The 21,083-nt window shown below is 38.4% G+C and overlaps 1 protein-coding gene across 4 annotated transcripts in view; it reads right to left on the bottom strand.

The window, feature by feature from the left end:
• Positions 1-6,165: 6,165 nt before the first annotated feature.
• The window catches only part of SLC35F5 (solute carrier family 35 member F5), a 65,239-nt gene continuing 50,321 nt past the window's right edge, over positions 6,166-21,083 (bottom strand). For all 4 annotated transcript variants that reach the window (XM_025197561.1, XM_014517292.2, XM_025197559.1 and 1 more), the window contains 3 exons: positions 15,721-15,875; positions 14,816-14,907; positions 6,166-13,650 (listed from right to left, as the gene is read on the bottom strand). In XM_025197561.1, the coding sequence (XP_025053346.1) occupies positions 14,823-14,907; positions 15,721-15,875 (240 nt within the window). In that variant the 3' untranslated portion in view covers positions 6,166-13,650; positions 14,816-14,822. The remainder of the gene's footprint in view (positions 13,651-14,815; positions 14,908-15,720; positions 15,876-21,083) is intronic.

Raw genomic sequence — 21,083 nt, 5'->3', positions numbered from 1 at the left:
ACAAGAACACACTGCTGGCTCATATTCAGCTTATGGTTCACTGTCAACCCACCTGGTCATTCTCTGCAGTGCTGCAGGCTAGTCATGCACAATTACAGGCTGTGGAGGTACTATGATTGTTCTGTCCCCAGTGCAGCTCTTTGCACTTGTCTTTATTGAATTTCATTCATTTGATTCCAGACCACTTTTAGGTTATCAAGGTCACTCTGAATTCAAAGTCACCCTCCAGAGTGTCTGCAACTCCACCCCATTTTGGTGTCATCTGCATATTTGTTAAGTATGCTTTCAATCCCATTCTCCAAATCAATGAAAATATTAAATGCTACCAGAACCAGGACAGACCCCCTGGGGAACCCTGCTCCATACCTCCTCTCCACTTGACACAGAGCCATGGGTGACAATTTGCTGAGCCCGATGATGATATATCTAATTATGCATTCACATAGTACTTTCAACTAGACTGTATTTCCTTAGTTTGCTAGTGAGGATTTTAGGGAAGGCAGTGTCCAAAACTTTGCTAAAGTCAAGGTACATCACATCCACTACCCACCATCCATAAAGCCTTGTCCTAGAAGAAAATAAAGTTGGTTAAATTGGTTCTCCTCTAGGTGCTTATAAGTAGTTTCCTTGAGGACCTGCTCCATAATCTTTCCAGGTATCAGGAGCAAAATGACAGGTCTGTAGTTTCCCAGATCCTCTGTCCCTTTCTTAAAGATGTGCACTACATTTGCCCTTTTTGAGTGATCCAGGAGCTTACCAGACCTCCATTTCTCAAGAGCCAATGGTTATGAAATTACATCAGGCTATTCCTTCAGTATCTTGCAATGCATCCCATCTGGTTTTGTTGATCTGAATAAATCCAGCTTCTCTAAGTAATCCGTAATATGTTCTTCCACTATTCTAGGCTGCTTATCTCCTATCTTTGCTGCCAACTGCATGTCATCTACTAACTGACCTTATTTAAGAAAACTAATGTAAAAGGTGCCAAATCCTTCAGGCCTCTCTATTATTAGGTTGCCTTCTGCATTCAGTAAGGGACCTGTTTTCCTTGATCTTCTTCCTCTGCCATACTTGCAAAATTCTTGTTTTATTACCTTTTACATGCTATGCTAGTTGCAACTCATTGTGCCTTGCCCTTCCACTTCTTTTGTTTTGGCCCATGTAATATTCCTATAATCTTGCCTAATTTTCACTTGCATTTGATAACCTCCAATACTAACACATGAGTGGATCGTAATGACTGCGTCATTGTCTCTTAAAAGTCTTTTTACAGGAAGGATTCCAGTCTCGGTAAGGCTCATTACTAGCCAGGGAAGGAATTTTTCATTCATTTTTATTTATACACTTCCTATTCTCTGAGCAGTCCCACTTACAAAATAAAAAGCAGCAGGAGCAGGTATATCAGCTCCGATTAACAAAGGATGGTACAGGTGGGTTAGCACCCAAAGCACGCACCTGGGAAGAAAATGAGCAGCGCTGAATCGTGTGTTCTAAAACCACATTTTAGCTGAAATAATTTAATACTGTTTTACAGAAGTGCTTGTTTATGAAACAAATCCTCTTGGTTGAAGAGGTTTTAGTGCCCATTCGTTTGGGATGGTTTGATTGGGGGTAGACCTATAAACATTGGACAGAGAGCCTAGGGAGAGATGAAATGGATGGGGTAGATACGCCTCTATTCCCCTTCAGATCAATTGCTCCCCTTCCTGCACTCAGGTTAACACATCTCCAACAGGAGACATCAGTCTCACATACCATAGGCTTGATTTTACAGCCTTTATTTATGAGAATAAGAGGTCAGAGCCTCTGTTTTGCAACTGCTGTGCTGCCTACTGCCCCACAGATCTGATTTTACGCTCATATGTGCTACTTATATACATTTCTCTGGAAGACTACAATAGGGGTCTTTGTTTGAAAGAGGCATTCAACAGTCTGGTACCTAAGTTCTCTGGCAAGTTGCCTGGGAAGGAATGGCTCAATGTTATAGAGCTAGAGGACACTGTAATACATTTATGAAGTAAGTGATGCTCTCCTTGTACTGTGTAAACAAGCATTATACTTGCACAGAGTAATAATGGGTTTCTCATCACTGTTAACAGCATGATTCTAGTAATTAAGCCAAATAAGCCCCGTAAATGATGCAGCAATGGTAGGCTCCAACAAAGAATAGTCAATTTAAATAATTAACCAGTCTTTATGGTATGACCATCTTCATGTCACAGCAAAGTTGTTGTGCAGCGGATAACATTACAAAGAAGAAGAAAAAAAACCCCCTGTTTAATTTTTAAACTAAAACGAGCTCATCTTACTGTTTATGTAGGCGTCTAACAAAAATTAAAAATAAGCTTACTCCTAAGGCAATAAGCAACGGTTACTTTAAAAATATTGAGAGTTGCCAAGTTTTTGTAATCAATATGAATGATGTTCTTGGTTTACAAATGAAGATACAATTGACAGGAATGTCTCCTGTGTATATTTTTCTTTCAGAATCATGGGGCAGAGGAGGAGGAGGGAGAGGGGGTTGCATTTTTATTTTTATATTTTAAAGGTTTTAACTCAGCTTGGCTTAGAAGCTTTAAAACTTCACACCTGAACAAAGGTCATTTAGCTCCAGCCGGACAGGAAGAGTTGCATGTGAATTGGGGCTTCCCCAGATGAAGGAAGTGATGCTGGGAAAAAAAAGTGGATGCAGAAGTTGCTCTAGAGAATGAGGAATAAAGCTAGATTGGCAATCTCTAGTTTGTGTGTATATTTTGTCTTAAATTTTAAAGATTTGCAGAGTAATTACTAGGCAGCCCGTGATCACAAATTGTCTAACAAGACGGCACTGGAAACATTCAGAGCAACAGGCTAATGAGAACCGATAATGAAAGCCCCCAAAGTCGGTTCAAAACACCGGAGATATTAGACCTCAGGAATTCCTAAACTCCATCCCAGCCATAGCCCAAGGGCACTTAGCGCATCTTTTCTTTTAAGAGGGGAAGAGAAGCAGCCTGCAGGTGTGGCAGCCGCCAATTCAAGTCGTCTGAGTAGAAGGGGTCTGGTTTGAAGCATGAACCCAGGGCCTGAGCTGGTCAGGCAGTCGAGCCCCGAGATCCATGGGGAGAGGGGCTCCTGGGTAACATCTGAGCTAGGGGTAAGCAACTCCGGTGGTTTGTGGAAGGGACTAAGAGGAGGCAAGGAGGTCCCCAGCTGGCCCAAATGAAGAAAGGGGCCAGAAAGCCCAGAGACTGTCAGCCCAGGAGGGGGCGCCAGCAGGGCCAGGGATCCCATAGGTCTCACTGGCCCAAGAGCGGGGCCAGGGCCCAGAGATAAGCTGAAGACTGGTGGGGCCAGGGGAGCCCAGGAGTCTCGACTGGCCTAGCAGCAGGGCCAGGGCTCAGGCCCAGAGAGAGAAGCCAAACACTGGAAGTCACAGCCAGAGACTAAGGGGGTGAAGGAGCCTGCAGCCCAAGAGGGGTGAAGACTGGGGCTGAGAGCCTATAGCTCAGGCGGGGCACATGGCAACAGGCATAAGCATCATTTGCAAGATGTGTGTGTGGTGTAAAGGGCAGTCGGAGCCATGTAATTAGCCCTTAATGCAAGTGGAAGGGGAGGTTGCCCAAAAGAGAGCAACGTTGATAAGAGCTGAGGGGGCTCCAGGGGCCTTACAGCCACCCACGCAGCAGGACCCTTTTACACTAAGGAATGCCAAGTTTTAGAATACAGTTGGTTAACAACCATTTCGGAGATCTATTGTACCATAGGACGATAAACCGTGACCAAAGAGGAAATCTGAACATGAGTGTGCCTGTGCCAGTGCATGTGCACACGAGAAAGTCAATGAAAGGGATATAGAAAACGGCTCCGATTCCATCCACTGCCCAAGCCATTAGGAAGCAAAAAAGCCAAGGTAAATTAGTATTGAAACTTACTTTGGAGACCAGTAAAGCTGTTTGGAACAGATCTACTTGAAGAGTCTTATTCCAAGATTTTATTCATTAGGAAGCATATAGCTATGCAGTAACAAGAGACAAACTATAATAGTCTGTCTCCCTGCTTTTACCAGTGCTATGTTACAGAGTATCATAGCATTTTGGATATTGTTTCTTGTGATGGTGACTGAGAGTTTAAATTGGGAACTTCGGGGATATTTAATGACCAGATTTAATGGCCCAGAAAATTCCTTCTAGTCTTGTGTGTCCCTAAGAAATCTGCTGTTTCTATACCAGGTTGATTACAGGCATATGAGAATTGCAGGCACAAATATATCTGAGTGCAGAATCCAACCCTACATATTTCAATAATTTGAGAATAGATGAACGAAGTAAAAAAATCTTTAAAAAAAAAAAAATTCCCTTGGTATTTGGAGGGTAGTTTCAATTCACAGAAATATTTTAAAGAAATAATTAAAAACATTGAAAGCTCAATTACATGAAGGAAGGTCAGCATGAAGTGCTGATTAACTCTAAAACCAAGGGTCAGGAACAGACGAGTCATGATCTTTCTATCATGTTATGTCACTTCTTATATAGGCAAGAGCTCTCTTACCGAACAAGGCTGGAACATAGATGTATACTCCTGTAGTACCCCCTGCTGACCAAACATGATATTGAAGAATATACAGAAAGGGGGCAGTTTAGTCTCAGAATAAATCAGAAACCAGATTACATTTTTGAAAAGGTAATCATTTATCTTGCACTTGAATCAGTCCAACTGAGACCCAATAACATGCATTTGGGATGTAGTCGCTTTTTAAAAAGGGAAAAAAATAACTTAGGAGGATGTAAGTGCCCATTTTCACCATTACATCATTTCTCACAAGAAAGTTCTCATTTAAACTGATGCTGGAATTCCAAATCTTGTTAAATGTATTGGTGGTAAAGGGTGACAATTGCTATCTGAAAGATCAGAATGAATGCTAGGGATTTGAGTGTTATTGGATTTGGGCAATCGCTTACATGGAAACTAAGGTGCACATCTCTGGGCATCTTTACATGTGCTCCTAAAGCAGCTCTGGGTGCTTTTAATTAGTGATCTGCGCTAAGCACCTGTGTGTCACGTCAGTGGTGCAGTGCATCCACGCACTGAGAAAATGGCAGTGGGGTGCTTTGAACTAAAGCACATAGAACATGTTTTATTTCAAAGTGCACTGCTGCCATCTTCTCAGTGAGGAGACGTGGTGCACCGCTGATGCACGTGATGCGCGAGCCTGCCAGAGCATGTCAATTTATGTGCTCCAGCAGACTTGACTGAATCTGATCCGATGTGCTGGATTTCCAATGCATCGGACGGAGCAGGCTCCTGCATGTGTGTAAGTGCCCAATATGTGTACTTTAATGGGCATTACTCTATTTTAATACATATTACAGTCACAAAACGTGCTCTTTCACTAATGCGCATTAAAATAGACTAATGAACATTTTCAAATACTTCACCATGGAGGTACTAGATTTAATGCACATTACCTAAGGCGGATTACTGAATGCGTAGATGTGCCCAAGATGAGACACAAATAATTAAAGGTAGGTGCAAAGGTTCCTTATTATAAAACTCTTTATAAGAGATGGGACAAATCTAAAAGCTTGTGCGCCTGCCTCTCCTGCAAGGCTCACTTTGTGAGAGTATTTATCAAGGGCTAACGCATGATACATCTCAAGTTATACCTCATGGAACACCTAAATTTTCCTTTTTATTTGTGAGTCCGTAAATCAATTTCTTTATCCACCGATGAGTGAAACACACACCCACGCCCTTATAGCACCCCCTACAGCAATAGCTGATACAAAAAATAATCTATTAGGAATGCACTTAATGTGATTTACCAGCAAGGGAAGAGGCTGAATGATAATCATATGTTTGCTGGCTCTTAACGATTATGGGCAGTATAGGAACCAATGAATTAAGGCATTAACCAAATGCTCATTTCTGTTAAGGAAACAAGACATATAATTTTTATTTTTACTGACATACAATAAATATAATACAGAACAAAAACATCACACCAATTGTATTACACAAGCTGTTCATTAGAATACATAATATTTTCTTTTCATTAGCCCTTTTATAGGGTTTTGGTATTGGATATTATAAAAAATTCCAATTTAAATCTGTCAACACAACAATCTTTTCTCATTTTCATCATTATATATTTCATATAATCATACATACTTTGATTTTTTTAAAAAATATATAAGCAGTGTTTGAAATTCCTAATATATGCCTATACTTCTTAGACCTCTACTCATACCATCCAAATTCCAAAATAATTAATTGTTTAATCTGATTTTAATTTTTGTGGTTTAAAAAATACAACACTATGCTATTTAATTTAACTGACGTCCCTCAGAAAATGAAGCAACAGACAAAGGAAGTCCCTGTTAAAGCCAGTATTTACTCATAAAAAGTAAAGGCAAGGATCTAGTCTCTGCTTCACCAGCATGGAATCTGGACTAAATGGGGAGCATAATTTGGTAATCAAGCAAGGAACTGGAGGTACAGTTCCCATAGGAGACATACATCTTTATGTCAATTTCTAGTGCCATCCTGCTGCTTTCTTGGTTTTAAATCACTGCGTCAAGTCAGTATAATATTTTTCTCTCCATGCATATATTCATCACTGACTGGAAATCAGATAAAAATGCTACATTTCTGTTTATCAAAAATAGATCAAGGTTTAAAACACTTTGAAACTAGGATTTATTTAAGTGCAAATGCAATATGCATCAGTGACCAGCAATTGAGGCTCTAGTCTCACTAAGGAAAATGTGTTACAAAATTATGTTGACACAAAAATATTTCATAGAAGATGTGTACCTAGAACTTCTGTCCTTTTGAAACATCTGAATAATTAGGAACCTCTAAACACTTCATACAAACAATGCACAGTATCTTCATCATTTCAATCTAGTGGTTTTGCGACACTCAAGAGTGGCTGTCTGCTTTAAGTCTTGCTTCTCAAATCATTTCAAGATGCAGAGAGCTCAATTTTATTACATTTTAATGCCATAATCTGCAGCAAAAAATTTCCAGTTAAAAATTATGGGTTTTGATCATCTTTAAATTCTAAAAGATTTGAAAAGATTAGTTATCCACCTGCTATCACAAAAAAAAAAAAAAAAAAAAAAAGGCTAAAGAAAAATGTTTTGGAAATAAGCTCACCTTTTACATCTCTACCTCAAGCTATCAAACCTAAAGTCACTACCAGGAATCACTTGGCTATCATGAGCCAGTGCTAAAATCAGATTTACCTTAAGTTCAACATGGAAGTCAACAATAGGTTGATTAAGTGACTATGTTTAATGTAAGTTTGTTTAAACTGCCTCTCCCAATTTGGTATTGACTTTTAAACCTAAATGCACAGGACATTTACCAGCAATTGGATCACAGTTTTATCTATCAGGTTGCTTTAAAACTGAATCAAAATTACTTAGCATGTGCATGGTCTAATCAAAGTACTTCCAAGCCTTTCACAATTTGCAATTAAACAATTAAGATTCAAAGGCCAGATTTCAACATTATTACTCAGTTAACTCTAGAGCATTCACTGAACTTGTACCCACATTCTGTGTTAAATAAGTTTCCAATGTCAAATGGAGAGGGGTCTATTAACCCAGGATACAGTTATTGCCAAGTTAACAGCAAGCATTCCTAATTACAACTGTTGTTTTAATGAGTTCTCCTCCTCTCACCATTTTGCAGCTAAAAGATGTTCGACAAAGTTGTGATCTGTCCAATGAATTTTTAAAACTTATTTTTACCTTTAAAAAAAATGAAACCCCTTGCCTGGTGTAAGACTGGATTCCTTCTCCCCCTTCTATTTCTGTATGTAGAAGACAGGAGAAAAAATAATTTTATCATTTAATTTTTTTAACAATTACTCATTAGGCAAGGCAAATCTCCCTCTGAAACAATACATCAGGTTTATAAGGGCAGTGATAAAAAGGATGGAGCAATTGGGAAGAGTGGCCATGTTTACTGTCACGAGCTGTAAAATGTTAGGCTGTAACTGATGAGCATGTAGGGATTTGCATATTATACACTTAGTGCTAGGCTAGCTGCCCTCAGCATGGGACTAGGTATTTTTATAACGGAACAACATCAAATTGTGCATCAATAACCATACAAACATCCCTGCATCATATTTACTCTGTGGGATATTCACATCTTTGCGGAGCATTCCTAGCCAAAATGCTCAAGGTGCACAGCAACAAAAATAACAAAACAAAAAACAAACAAAACCCACCAATAATATAAAACAAAAATTCATTTTTTTAAAAAACACAGAAGTACAGCAATTGTAAGGAAGATAATAAATGAACGACTAATAGTTGCCTTTCTACACAAACCTTTTTTGGAGAAGAAGAAAATGATTGCTTTTAAAGGATCACTGGATTTTTTTTTTACTGCATTAAGTCCCATTAACTGATACCATGCAATATTTTAATAAAGAATATTCCAAAGGTAAACCGCATGTGGAAATACTATACAGAAAGAAAGATCAAAATGATTGAGATAGCCTTTCAGTTCGTCCTTGGCAGACGTTACTTAAATCAGTTACTTAGACCATGTTACTTAGATGCGATTAAGACCAGTTAATTGTATCTTATAGTGTTGCCTGGCCACAAATTCAGGTGATTAATGGCACAACAAAACGCAAAGAAAGCCACAAAATTTATTACAAAAAAATGTGTAATAAAATTTGTGGCTGATTTCAAATGGCAGATGAATGTGTGGCCAGGTGGACCACACTGGGGCTCTAATGGCCTCCAGCGTGGTCCCTGCTAGTTACTGATCAGCTGATCAGGGGCTGGCCCTGGGGGAATCAAACCGGCTCAGTCAGTCTCTAGAGCCAGCTGACAATCAGCTGACTGCTGGGCACCTTTTCCTGTCCAGAGGGTAACTGGGATCATGATCCTGGGTTCCCTCTGTATTGGCTAATAGGGCACGATTGGGGTCTCATCCCTGATCCCAAAATTGTGCACGCTGCCAAGCATGTTTAGAATGGCAGGAGGCATGAATTTGGAGATCACAGATCAAATCTCAACACACTTTTAACCAAATGTGTGTCAGCAGCCAGTAGGTCTGACTAGCCATGGAATGGCTCCTAAAAACTTCAGTAGGCTTTAGATCAAATCTTAAGTTAGCTCAGGAAGTAACTCTGCAAGAAAAAATACTGAATGGTCTGTCCTTTGCAAAATTTCATTTATATTAAGGAATATATTGGTGTTAGTACTTAGATACTAGCACTCCACTCCAGAATCAGGGATTCTGCTTCAGTTATGTCTTAGATTAGATTAGAATACCCTGAATATTAGCATCACTATATTATCACTGGTACAGAGGCAGCTGGGGGGAAGGTTGGAAATCAGCATGGTCCTATTAACTGCTATGTTATCCTGTGCAGATGATGTAAGGTACAACCATGCAGATAAACCACATGAAGTATAAATCTATGTATGCAGCTGTTTTTCTGAAAGGAAATTAAATATGAAAGCTATGATATTAAGCAGCTGAACGAAACTTACAAATGACTGCCATTTTGTTTTTAAATCACCCCATTTGGTATAAGTAATCACTTTGTGCTTGGTAGAAAATCATTTCCATTTCTCTTAGAGATAATGCCATGAGACAGTTTATATACAGCACAAAGAACTAGTAGTGGTACTTCAGCAGAAAGTTGGGAGGCAAGAGAAACTGAACACACTCCCACACTCCACCTGCCACACCCTGCCAGGAAATATTAGGAGATAAAGCTTTGGCTGCAACTCCCCCCCCCAATAAAATATAAAACACCCAACCTAACAAATAGCAGAGGCAACATATATTATGGTATACAGATCTTTTTTTTTAAAATGGTAATATCATAAGGGTTTACACTGGGATAAAAAATATGAATACAGTGTAGTCCTATCACTCAGCACTGCACTAGAAACCTTAACTCCTAACATTAACTTACTGCCTTTTAATTTTATTTAGAGTCACTGAAGCAATAAGAAATCAGTTAAGAGTCTGTCTTCCTGAGGCTATTTCAATGCTAAATTAGACTTTGCATGCATAAATTCACCTTGCATCCAACCGGTTTTCTAATCCTTTCTCTTCTTGTAACTTAAAATAGGCTCAGTGCAATTCACTTGTTTCTCCAAGACAGATGTCTCTTTTAAATAGGGATCAAAAATTGCAAAATTCAACATAATCAGCATTTTCTTTCAAAAAATTATAAATATGTAGCCAGGTGTCACAAAGTCGTCACTCTGACACCTTAATTAAAGCAATTACTACAGTAAACAGCAATACCTAGGCACAGTTGGGATAAGCAAAAGACAGAATGGCAATTACAATGGCATAAGGCAAGGAAAATCAATCATCAGACTCTAACTTTTCTTGCCTGGTATGTTAGAGAGGTATGCAATGCAAACAGTTACAGCTACATGCAATGCATACAAGCAGCACAGTGTCAAGTATCACATGCCCAACATGTGCAATACTGTATTTTCAGCCTTCACTTTAAAATGTCCTTGGGCATTTTAAAGGATGTGGTCACTGAAGACACTAGTCCAGCAAAGTGTTGAATCACATGTGTGACACTACATTGGGGTTACTCAGGTGCTTGAGATCACACGTGTTTAACTGCTTTGCACTGCAGATACAAGCAGTAAGAAGTTAATGCAGCTTTCTGTATTTAATGGATCAAGCTGAATGTAACACAAAAACTGGATTGCAAAGCACTGTATTAGAGAGATCACAAGACTCTCACCAGACTCCTAAATTCTAGGACTCATTTTGTGACATTTTAGAAAATAACTCATATGTAAAAACATCTTCATGTGTAGAAAAGATGATAATTATTTAGCTGCCTCATAAGGATGTTACAAAAATTAGTTAATTGCTAGGCAGAGCTTATACACGTGGCATTCTTTTTCTATTATGTAGGCATATATGGGAATCACTGCTCTTCACGTGTGCAATAGCATTCAAAGTAATGCTCAGTTCAAAAGTTAGAAGATTAGGATCCATTAAGTGTATGCACTTCCTACAGGAAATAAGTCAGAATCAAGACATTCCAATTAAAGTGAAACAGAACATTGTCCAGTTATGCCAGCACACAATGAGGATGCAAAATTTAAACAAGAGAATTCCTTCACATTACTGTAATAAGAAACTGATTCCAGTTGCATGTCATGTAAAAAATATTCAGCCTGTCACCACTATATCAGAGGTACCTGAGATTCAAAGCTAAATCTCTTGTGCATTTTCCAAGCACCTATTATAGAAAGCTACAAGATTTACATTTCTAACAAGACAGTATATTTATAAAAGGTGTTCTTGTACTAAAAATCACAAGTTGATATAGAAAAAGTCTCATCACATTCTATTAAATGCAGGTGCGATGTAACATGTCATAACATAGCCTCAGTAATTAATACTGTAATGTATAGCTCTTGTAACTTAAGGGCACCATTGTTTAAAAAAAACTAAGGCCTTCCAGGAATAATTTATTTTACATACCACTCCCAATAGCTTAATCAAAATATTTATGAAGTCACATCAGGTATTTAACACTTTTCCTTTCTCTCTTTTCTTTTTTTAAATAACGGCACTAAGAATTCTAGAACAATTAATTTTATTATTTTAAAGAAAAAGAATCAGTGAGGAGGTGGCAGCATTTGAATTGTTTGGTTAAACACACTGTTATTTTAACCGTTTTAGGGTGCTCAGAGAGAGAGATTTTCCTCTGCACATCAATGTTATTTTTTTCCCAAAACAAAGTACATCTCTACTCAACTTAATATTGATGTGTGTGTGTCCGGGGGGGGAGGGAGCGAGGAAGGGATTTGATGATTGACTGTATTTTCAATTATATCTTGTAGAGTTAAATATGGGTTCTGGTTGACTGTTATACCTACAGTTCAATACTACTCTGGGTCAGTAATCAATCTGAAAAGCAAACATTAGTATTCTCCCTAAAATACTGCAAGACACCTGTTTGAAAGCAAAATTAGCCTTGCCAAGCTTATCTCTGCAGATGCCACAATTCTTCCTGTCTAGTTGCTATGGAGAACATAATTTAGTGTTGGCATTAACTAAGCTAGCTTGATAAAAGCCAAATCTCAATGGAGGATCAAAACATTATTTAAGGAAATAACTATTAGTATTCCACAGCCAGTATGTCTTAATGGCTTGTCTGAGCCTGCAGAAAGTATGTAGCTCACATACTCTGAAATTGTCATGCATCCTAAAAACATTTTTACTCTTATCAAAATTCTTTTCTTGCCAAACAGCCAAAATTCTACTGAAGGTCAACTATTAAGAGTCCAAAAATAGCATTTCAAGTTCCTTTCTGCTTGGAGACGCTGGGTAACTGAAGCAGTCAACAACTGGACATATGCTTATGGGCTTCTTATCTAGTCCAGATACTTTATTAATTTTAATGTATAGCATCAGTATTTCTTTCCAGGGTTTATATCCACTGGCAAAAGTTGTACTATTTTACTTTTCTAAATACAGCAATGACAATCTACAGTCCTATTGAAAACATTGATTCATTTATCACATTTCAACAAATAGAGCAGCGTGGCAGTAGGTTGGAAGACTTGAGCCATACAAAAATAGCCATTACACAATAATTTCATTATTAAATTAGGCATCTCTGACTTTAAATTACTTATCAGATTGTGGTTGAGAGGAGTCAGTAATTACAAAATTTAGAAGACTATTGGATGCTTTCCAGAAATAGAAAGCTCATTCAGAGTTCTCAATATTAAATAATTTGGACTATTAAAGCCATTTAAAAATAGACTGATTCTATACTATGAACTTTCATTTAGAAGATAAGAATATATTAAGTGCCATACCGGGTCAGGCCAAGAGTCCACCTAGCCCCGAATTCTGTCGCTGACAGTGGCAGTAGTGACTTCAAGTACCTGGCCAACTATGCTTATAGTAATGATAAATAGATAACCTTTTTATACTAAAACTAAAAGTTTCAGTTTGTTAGGTCATAATAAATTTTTAAACATGAGCACCCACTGTGTTACAAGGATTCTTAAAACAGGATAAGACAATATGTGTAGTGTTTGAGAACCTTACAAAGATCCTGCTCCAATAACTTGCAAAGAATGCATTTATTCAATAAATTAAAATATTTTCTCTATTTTCTTGTATTTATATTCAAATAGAGTTTGCACAACATAAAAAAAAGTTAATCCGTACCTACTACAGGTAACTTATGCATTTAGCTTTTCATATGAAAGCCTGTAAGAAATGACAACCTGCAGATTTGTTTATGATTCACTTTAAAAGTATTTTTTTAAAACTAATTTTGTCCAGCATTTAACAAAAATGTGAAAGCTTAAGGAAAAAGAAAAAAAAAAGTCACCAGAACAGCAGTCACTTCCTTGATTATGTCAAGTAATTTCACCAGTTGAGTTCTCTAAGGCAGGTTGGTTGTTCAAATGGATTAGAATTTTCTACGGCCATAGGTGATATGCATGTAATCAAGTTGTTCATTTATAAAACGGATGAAAACAAGCACGTATGAAGAAAAAATGGTTTTAAGTTTCAAAAGAACTGAAACATTTACACTACAAATTCAGAATAGGCACTGAAAAATGATTCCTTAGGTGTTTTCCAGGAGATTGTCTCTTCGCTGATCATCATTCCATCTTTAAACTAAGAAAAAGAAATTAAAACATAAACAAGTCAATTTTTATGCATTTTTTGATCCTACAAACCTTTTATATGTTTTTCCAGGCAGGGCATTAAACACATTTAACGGACACTGGCTACACACAGAGGCATAACTGGTAAGGCTTGCACCCTGGGCAGCTGCTATGGGAGGAGACATTGCTGCAGGTGGTGGTGGGGAAGCCTTGGCTGCTGCCTGTGCCTACACTTTCCCTCAAAGGAGCTGTACCTCTGAAGCAGCATGGGACTGCCAAAGCCGATGGAGGAATTGGGGAAACACGCTGCCAGGTGCCTCACCAACTGCAAGAAACTTCTACTCCTACTTCATGGAGCCAAATCCTTGAGCCAGCCCCAGCCTTCTGCCCCCAAAGTGCTACAAAATCTCACTGTCAATGGCAAGGGACAAATGTAGATTTGGGAGCACAATAGGTCAGCACCAGGGACACATGCCCTGGCTGCTTAACCCAAAGTTACACTATTATTTACACAATATGTTGAAAAACACATTGCAAATTTATTGAGATATTTTTCTTTCAAGGCCAAGCAGGCAATGTAACAACACAGAAATCAAATTTTTTCAGATGTTTCACTTCTGGTTTTATTATCCCTGCAAAATTCTACAACATTTTCTTGTCAGGAAAGGTAGTTTACCTTCTTTCAAAGAATAATAAACTTTATTCATTAGAAGTTTGGTAAAACGGTGGAAAATTATAATATACTTCACTGGTAAATTTCAATGACATTTTGAAAAGTTTTAGATCATGTAAATGAGAGGTCTGGGATAGAACAATTAAAGCTACTGAAGAAAACATTAACAAGGGAAGTTTATTTTTTAAAACCGTATGAAATATTTAGAACAAAGCTGAAATGTGCTACATACAGTTAAAGAGTACAGTTTAAATCTCTTAGTTTGTGGTACAAAACTCTGTATTAAAACACTGTTCGTAACTACAAATTCAGAAAAAGGAACTCCACATTATGCTTAGCTTATTATTAAATATTAAAAAAATGTACTTATGGCAGAATAACCTTAAAACACTTATGGAAAGCACCAACAAACTCAAAAGGATAAAAAAAATTGCCCTGGTATTGTCATTGTGTAGAATCTGAACTTTCATTATGCCCTTTGAAGTTCACTTGCTGAACATACCTCTTGTTTATGAGCAACAGTTATCTCCATCCTCTTGAGAAACACTATGCATAGGGATGAGACTTTCACATTGTTCACTTTCCTCTGGTGTTCTTAAAGAGATAAAATATTCATGTTATAACTGAAAAAAAATTAAAATTGCCCTAAGTTTTAAAATAGACATGAATGGATGGTAACATCTTGAGTTACATTTATCTCAGCGACTCAACATTCTATAATTAAGAATTCGGTCATAATAAAAAGCAATGAAATAGCCATTTTGTATTATAGCAGGGGTTTCAAATATATGGTCCATGGGGCTCCTGCAGGAGCTGTGACTGGCAGCAGAGCCAGCAAGTGGCAGTGGCAGTACACACGTGGTGAACTGAACCTACAAAGTAGATGAGGGACCTGCATGGATTCACACCACCATCACTCACTCTACCACTGAAATCTTGGGTGTGGAGCCCTGTTATGGACTCCTTTTGGCAGCAGTGGGGTTAGTAACAGTGGTATTAACAAACGTGGCTCCCTGAGCGGACACAGTGGCTTGAGCTGCTGGAGGCATTAATGCTGCCACTGCTAGCCCTGCTGCCAGCGGTGGGTCTGGATCTGGCCAGAGGGCCAAATGAGCTTGATACCTGGTATTTAGGAAATATCGCAGGAACAATACAATTTTACTTTTGCCTAATTTAAGTGGTTGTCACTGCAGAAAAAAATTGAATATAATATGGGTTTTTTTAAATGTATTCTTCTTTCATTGGACAGCATTGCATTCCACAGGTTAGAGGGTGGAAATATGGTAAATGACCATGTAAATTCTTTAATATTTTCCTTGAAATGACCTGAAAGAAGGAAAGATACTGAAAAAAGAAACAGGAAACAACACTATGATTTATGAAAGAGAAAGAAGAAAGGAAAATTACCTCTGAATTCGATGCTTTCGACAGATGAAGGCAAAAATCCTTCTAATTCCCACCATCACTGGATCCCAGTTGTTATAATGGCATAACAGAGTTGCAATGAAAAAAGAAAAAAATACAGGGATTGCCCCCGCAAAAAATAACCAGGAAAACTGCACCTGGATTTTAAGCATGGAAGTTATTAAATCAATATATCAAAACAATATTTTTCATATTTTTTGACAAATGCAATAAAAGTAAACTAGTTAAGAAGAGTGCATATTTAGTATTGTCACAGGTATCACTTACATCAAAACTGTAAAGACTTGCATTTAATAGAACCTTTTGGAGCTGCAATAACATCAGCCTATGCATTTACTTTTTCTATGAGGTACAAAGGTCTTAAAGAGAGTCTATTTGAGAATTTTGAGTTGGTTTTATTTCTTTTGGAGTTGGAATTTGCAATTTTTCTTAAGTTATCTGTAACAATTTCTACAGGCATTACAATTCCTATGGGCAAGAATATAAACATAAAGGCTTTATCCAAGCATAGTGACTGCACTGTGATATAGATTAAAACAAAACCTGATTTTTTCAAAATGAAGGCTGTATTTTATAAGTTTAACATAAGCAAGAAATTGCCCCAGACTCCCTCAAACTACATACAACTAAACAATAAAAAGCTCTGAACTGGCAAAGACTTGTATACATGCTTAAAATTTATGCACCGTGAATACTCTCAATAAGTCAATGTGTCTAATGGGCATCAGTCTTTATAGTCTGGCCTTTATATTTGAACATAGTATGCTTTCAGACCTTTGAGATAAATAGCCTATGGGTCAAACCTAGCAATGTAGTCTCTGGTGGAAACCCCAAATGAACTTACTGCATCTAGCTTTCAAAATAAAACTTCAGCTGAAGTTACTTATCTAGTGAGCAGAGAAACACTGACCACTTTGAAAAAAGCCTCCTACTCTCTTTGCCTTTATAGCTGGCTTCTCCCAAAGCAAAAGTCATTTCAAATACTGACAAGAACAGTGAACATTTTATATAGGTATCAAGAAATGTGTAAGGGTGCATCAGTGCATATTTACAGCACTTCCCATTGTTGCTTGGTCACAATTGCTTTAAGCCTATGCTAAGGAAGGGCAGATTCTGAGCTCAGTTGCAAAACCTTTGAATACAGGCTGTGTATAGACACTCAGGTAGGTTAAGGGGAGGTTAGATAAAGTTAAAAATAGCTACCTGATCTAAGGTAAGTCGGGACGGAGGGGCTAAGGGAGGGTTGAGGTGGACTAGGGGGGCAGGGTTGGAGTCCTAGAGGGTTTGGCGTAACCAGGGAGGCTCACAGGGTCGAGAGGAGGGGATGGGGAGGGCCTCTCTCCCCAACCCCTCTGGGACCAGGGGCTTCTTTTAGCCCTCCCATTTCCCCCTCCCAGACAAACAACCCCCATGGTGAACCTCCCTCCACCATCCTCCCCATCCCTCCCCTGGGACTTACTTCTTTGCCTCCCAGCATCAGCAAATGCTGATAAATCAGCGCCAGGAGCAGCTTGTGGGCTGGGGGATTTGGTGGGCTGGGGGTGGTGGGGAAGCTGGCTGACCTGTGGAGGGACGCTGTATGTCTGGGAAGGGGCTAAAAAACAGTCCAGTGCCAAGAAAGAGGTAGGAAAAGCACAGCCCTGAGGCTGGTGCCAACGGCTGGGCTTTCCCAGCCCCAGGGCTGTGCTGGAAACTGTACAGAAGTCTGGAACATTTAGATCAGTCTAAAAAAATGGCCAACTCAATCTAAATTAGACTACCTCAGAGATAGGGTTAACTTAGATCAGGCTGGCCATTTTCCAACCAGTCTAACCTTCCTGGAATTTCTGTATAGTTTACCCTCAGATTGACTTTACTACGGACCTAAGTGTAAGATCCGTACCTGGGTGAACTAAGTTAGAACATCTGGTGACCATTTTTAACATGATCTAACCTCCCTGAATGTCTGTATGCACCCACCGAGTAAAGTAAAAGTAGCCAAACCCTTATGAAAATGCAACTCAGAATTAAAATTTAAAACAGAAAAAAGCAGAATTATGGTTCTCATCTTAAAACTGCCACACTATACATTTAACGTACACTTTAACATACATTTAACATTCATTTAAAAGTTGATAGCAATTTGATAGCAATTAACCTAAGCAAGGTTCTTAGTTGCCAAAAATGAGCAGGCAAGTTATACAACTGTAGGAATGTCCAAGTGAATTGGCACTAAGCTACACCTCCACTCCAACTACACTGGAATTTTAGACTCATTGTTCAGCTGAAATGTATTTTAGTGTGAATTTTTCAGTCTTGCTTTTACAAAACCCAGTATTGCAGATTAGTGCAAACACCAACATTCCTATTTTAAAAAGATATTTTCAGAGACTTGGGCTTCAATTTAAAAATACCACTTGCCATTTTGGAAGAGAGTATCCACAGAAAGTATGGATGGTCATAACAAGGAAGTTCTGATTTTATCAGCTATTTGATTGGTTGTAGACCAAATAAAGCACATGAAAAAGGAAGAACAATTGAAAAATTATAAGAAATTATTCCTCCTGGGTGGAAACAATAAGAATAGCAAGTGTCTATGCTATTTTTCTTATTAACAAGTGTTTTTTACTTGCTGAAACTTTTTTTAAAGTATAGAACACTTGTTAACCATAAGCATGGCTCCCCCTTGTGGAAAGAAAACACAGTCTTCTACAGTGACTAAAACAGAAAGCATAAGATTTTAACAAAATAGTATAGACACTTCATTAGTGTACATCTAAATCTAAGATAATTGGAATGCTTGAGCTCCAATAGTGACTCTAGCAGAAGCTTTACCTTAAGAAAAATTGAAGGAATTAAGTGAACTAGAGCTAGAAAAAGGTAAGCAAATAATTACAGCAAATTTGATATATTGCGTCTTAAGCATGCATGTGACTTTCTAATGTGTTGCAAATACAATAACAAATGAAAGCCTAAAATGTCATTTTAGTTATGCAATTTACATAATTACTATACAATTATAAGCTATAAAATACTGTTCTGACAAACTACTTCGAAAAAGCACTGAATACACTAAGTATTCAAAGTATTAATCATGTCAGGGAGATTGTTATGTAGTCACCCTATCATTTTGAGGGCTCTGTGGAATAAGCTCCCCCAGAGAGCTTAGCAAAAGCAATAACTATACAAGCAAAGCTGAAGAGAAAAGTTTTCTCTACCAATTTAGCTGATTGAGACCTGGGCAGGATTGAGGTATGAGGTAGAAAAGAGCTAGTAATGGCCTTGGGCCAAAGACATGCCTTGAAAACCAACCTTCCCAGAAGACCCTGCCCAGATATGCATCCAATACAAGTAAATGTGTTTGAAGAAATCAAGGGATTTAAGTAAAGCAACAACAGGAGATATGATTCCTCATTTTCTATGTCTAGAAGCCAATCCTTTTCTCTCTTAAGGATACAACTTGAAATAGCAGTCTTTTCTTTTCTGCCTATGAGCAGGGGGACTGGCCCTGATGATCTCACGAGGTCCCTTTCAGCCCCTAAATTCTACAAATCTATGAATCTAGCTTCCCTGGGGATTCCTGCCTTACCTGGCTGTACCCAGAACAACTCAGCTGTAGAAGGCATCCACAGAAACGTAAACTAGCAAGGTTTGTACCCTGGGGAGTTTGTGGTGGGTGGAAAAGGGGGTAAAAAGAGAAGAGGTGCTGCTGAGGGTTGGGGGTAGGAGAAGCAGGAGTCTTACCTGCTGCTACTGCAATAGCGTGGTCTACCTGTCCTGGTTGTTGGTGCTACAGCAACAGCAATGACTCTCCAGAGATAGGAGGGAAGGTTCCCTGGCTACATCCTGTTCCCTCCCACCCCCAGTTACACTACTGGGTATCAGATGGTAAAGGAGGAAAGAATTTAGACACTTTCAGCAGTCAGCCAGCCATAGCTAAAGCTACTAAAAAAAGAAGACAGGCAAAACTAAAGGTGATAGTAATCTGGATGGCAGATGACACCTAGACACCTATAGAGACAAAAAGAAAAAGCTAGGAAGTGTGTAATTGAAGTAGAAAAGCAAAGGAGAAGCAGGAGAGAGAGAAACCAACACTGCTACCACCTTCTGAGTAGCAGAGTGCACAGTTGGGGGGGAGGCAGGAGAGGGCTGTCAGAACAAGCACAATCATAAAGGCAGACTAAAGGACGCAGCTGCAGCAGTTTTCAGTAAGGGTGAGGAGACAGTAGGAGGTAAAAGAAAAGGACGTTACTGATTTTACTGTAGATGGGACAGGAAAGCCAAAAGAAGCAGGTATAAGACCAGAAGGAAAGGAAAGGGAGAGATGGAAAAAGTAGCAGGGAAGGAGAGGGTGGGAGGGGGAAAACAGTAGTAGATGATACAGAGGAGCAGGATTAGAACAGATTTTGCTAGCAGCTAGCAACAGAATGTAAAGGGAGGTAAAGATTTATGAAAAGAGGAAACAAGGTTAAAAGCAAATAGAAATGATAGGAGTCTAGGAAGTTAGATGAATTATTAAATGCTTTGGGCTTCTTAATAACTCAAACATCTAACAAAGATTAAAGGTGCTCAGATAATAGTGAGGAGTGTCATAAAAATAATTACATACTGTTGCCTTTACATTAGGATACACAGCATCTCCCATCTAACAGTACTTTAAAGCTGTCTCTGCCATTTCATCTGTCTCGACAGTTGCATGCATTTTGCATTTGTACCCGCATAGAATAAGTTTGATTCATTTAAAGGACTGAGCTGCAAGTCTATTTTAGCTAATAGTTCAGAAAAGAAACTGTTACTTTTTGGGAATGAATTATGAAAGAGGACCCTTGTCTAACCAACTATTTCCATAGCTAAATGTAAACAAACTACCTCAAAGTGGAACAAAAAACATTACAGTATCTAATATTTCAGAGGCAAGATATAAATACAATTCTCTGCATACAGTGGAGAGAAAACCCCTGGACTTTTTGGAGGAGGCTGCTATGCCCACCAAAAGGTTCTTCCCCCACCACACAGCAGAGAGGAGAGGTACAATTCAACAACTGTGTGAACAGACCGCCATGCTGAATAACACGTCTTGAATGTCTAAGCTGCTCCTGTAGACATTTTTGTGAATTCAAATGTATGAAAGGAGAAAACTTTTGCTAATTCAGACTGTCTGCTCCCATCTAAAATAAGACTGCTACCAGGAATACTTCCATGTGAGGATTTATAATTTAATGGGTACTCTGCCCATTTTACAGATTGGTATAATTTAGGCACCGGGAAGCCTTGTGGTTTTTACAGATAATAGTTATATGACACTATTTTTTATTAGTCACAAACCAATCTACCAATATATATGCTTGAAGTATTTCCTTTCACTC

Source organism: Alligator sinensis, unplaced genomic scaffold (genome assembly GCF_000455745.1).
Source record: "Alligator sinensis unplaced genomic scaffold, ASM45574v1 scaffold277_1, whole genome shotgun sequence".
Lineage (NCBI taxonomy): Eukaryota > Metazoa > Chordata > Crocodylia > Alligatoridae > Alligator > Alligator sinensis.
Note: the sequence above shows the minus strand (reverse complement) of the source record. Positions and strands in the feature narration are given on the sequence as shown.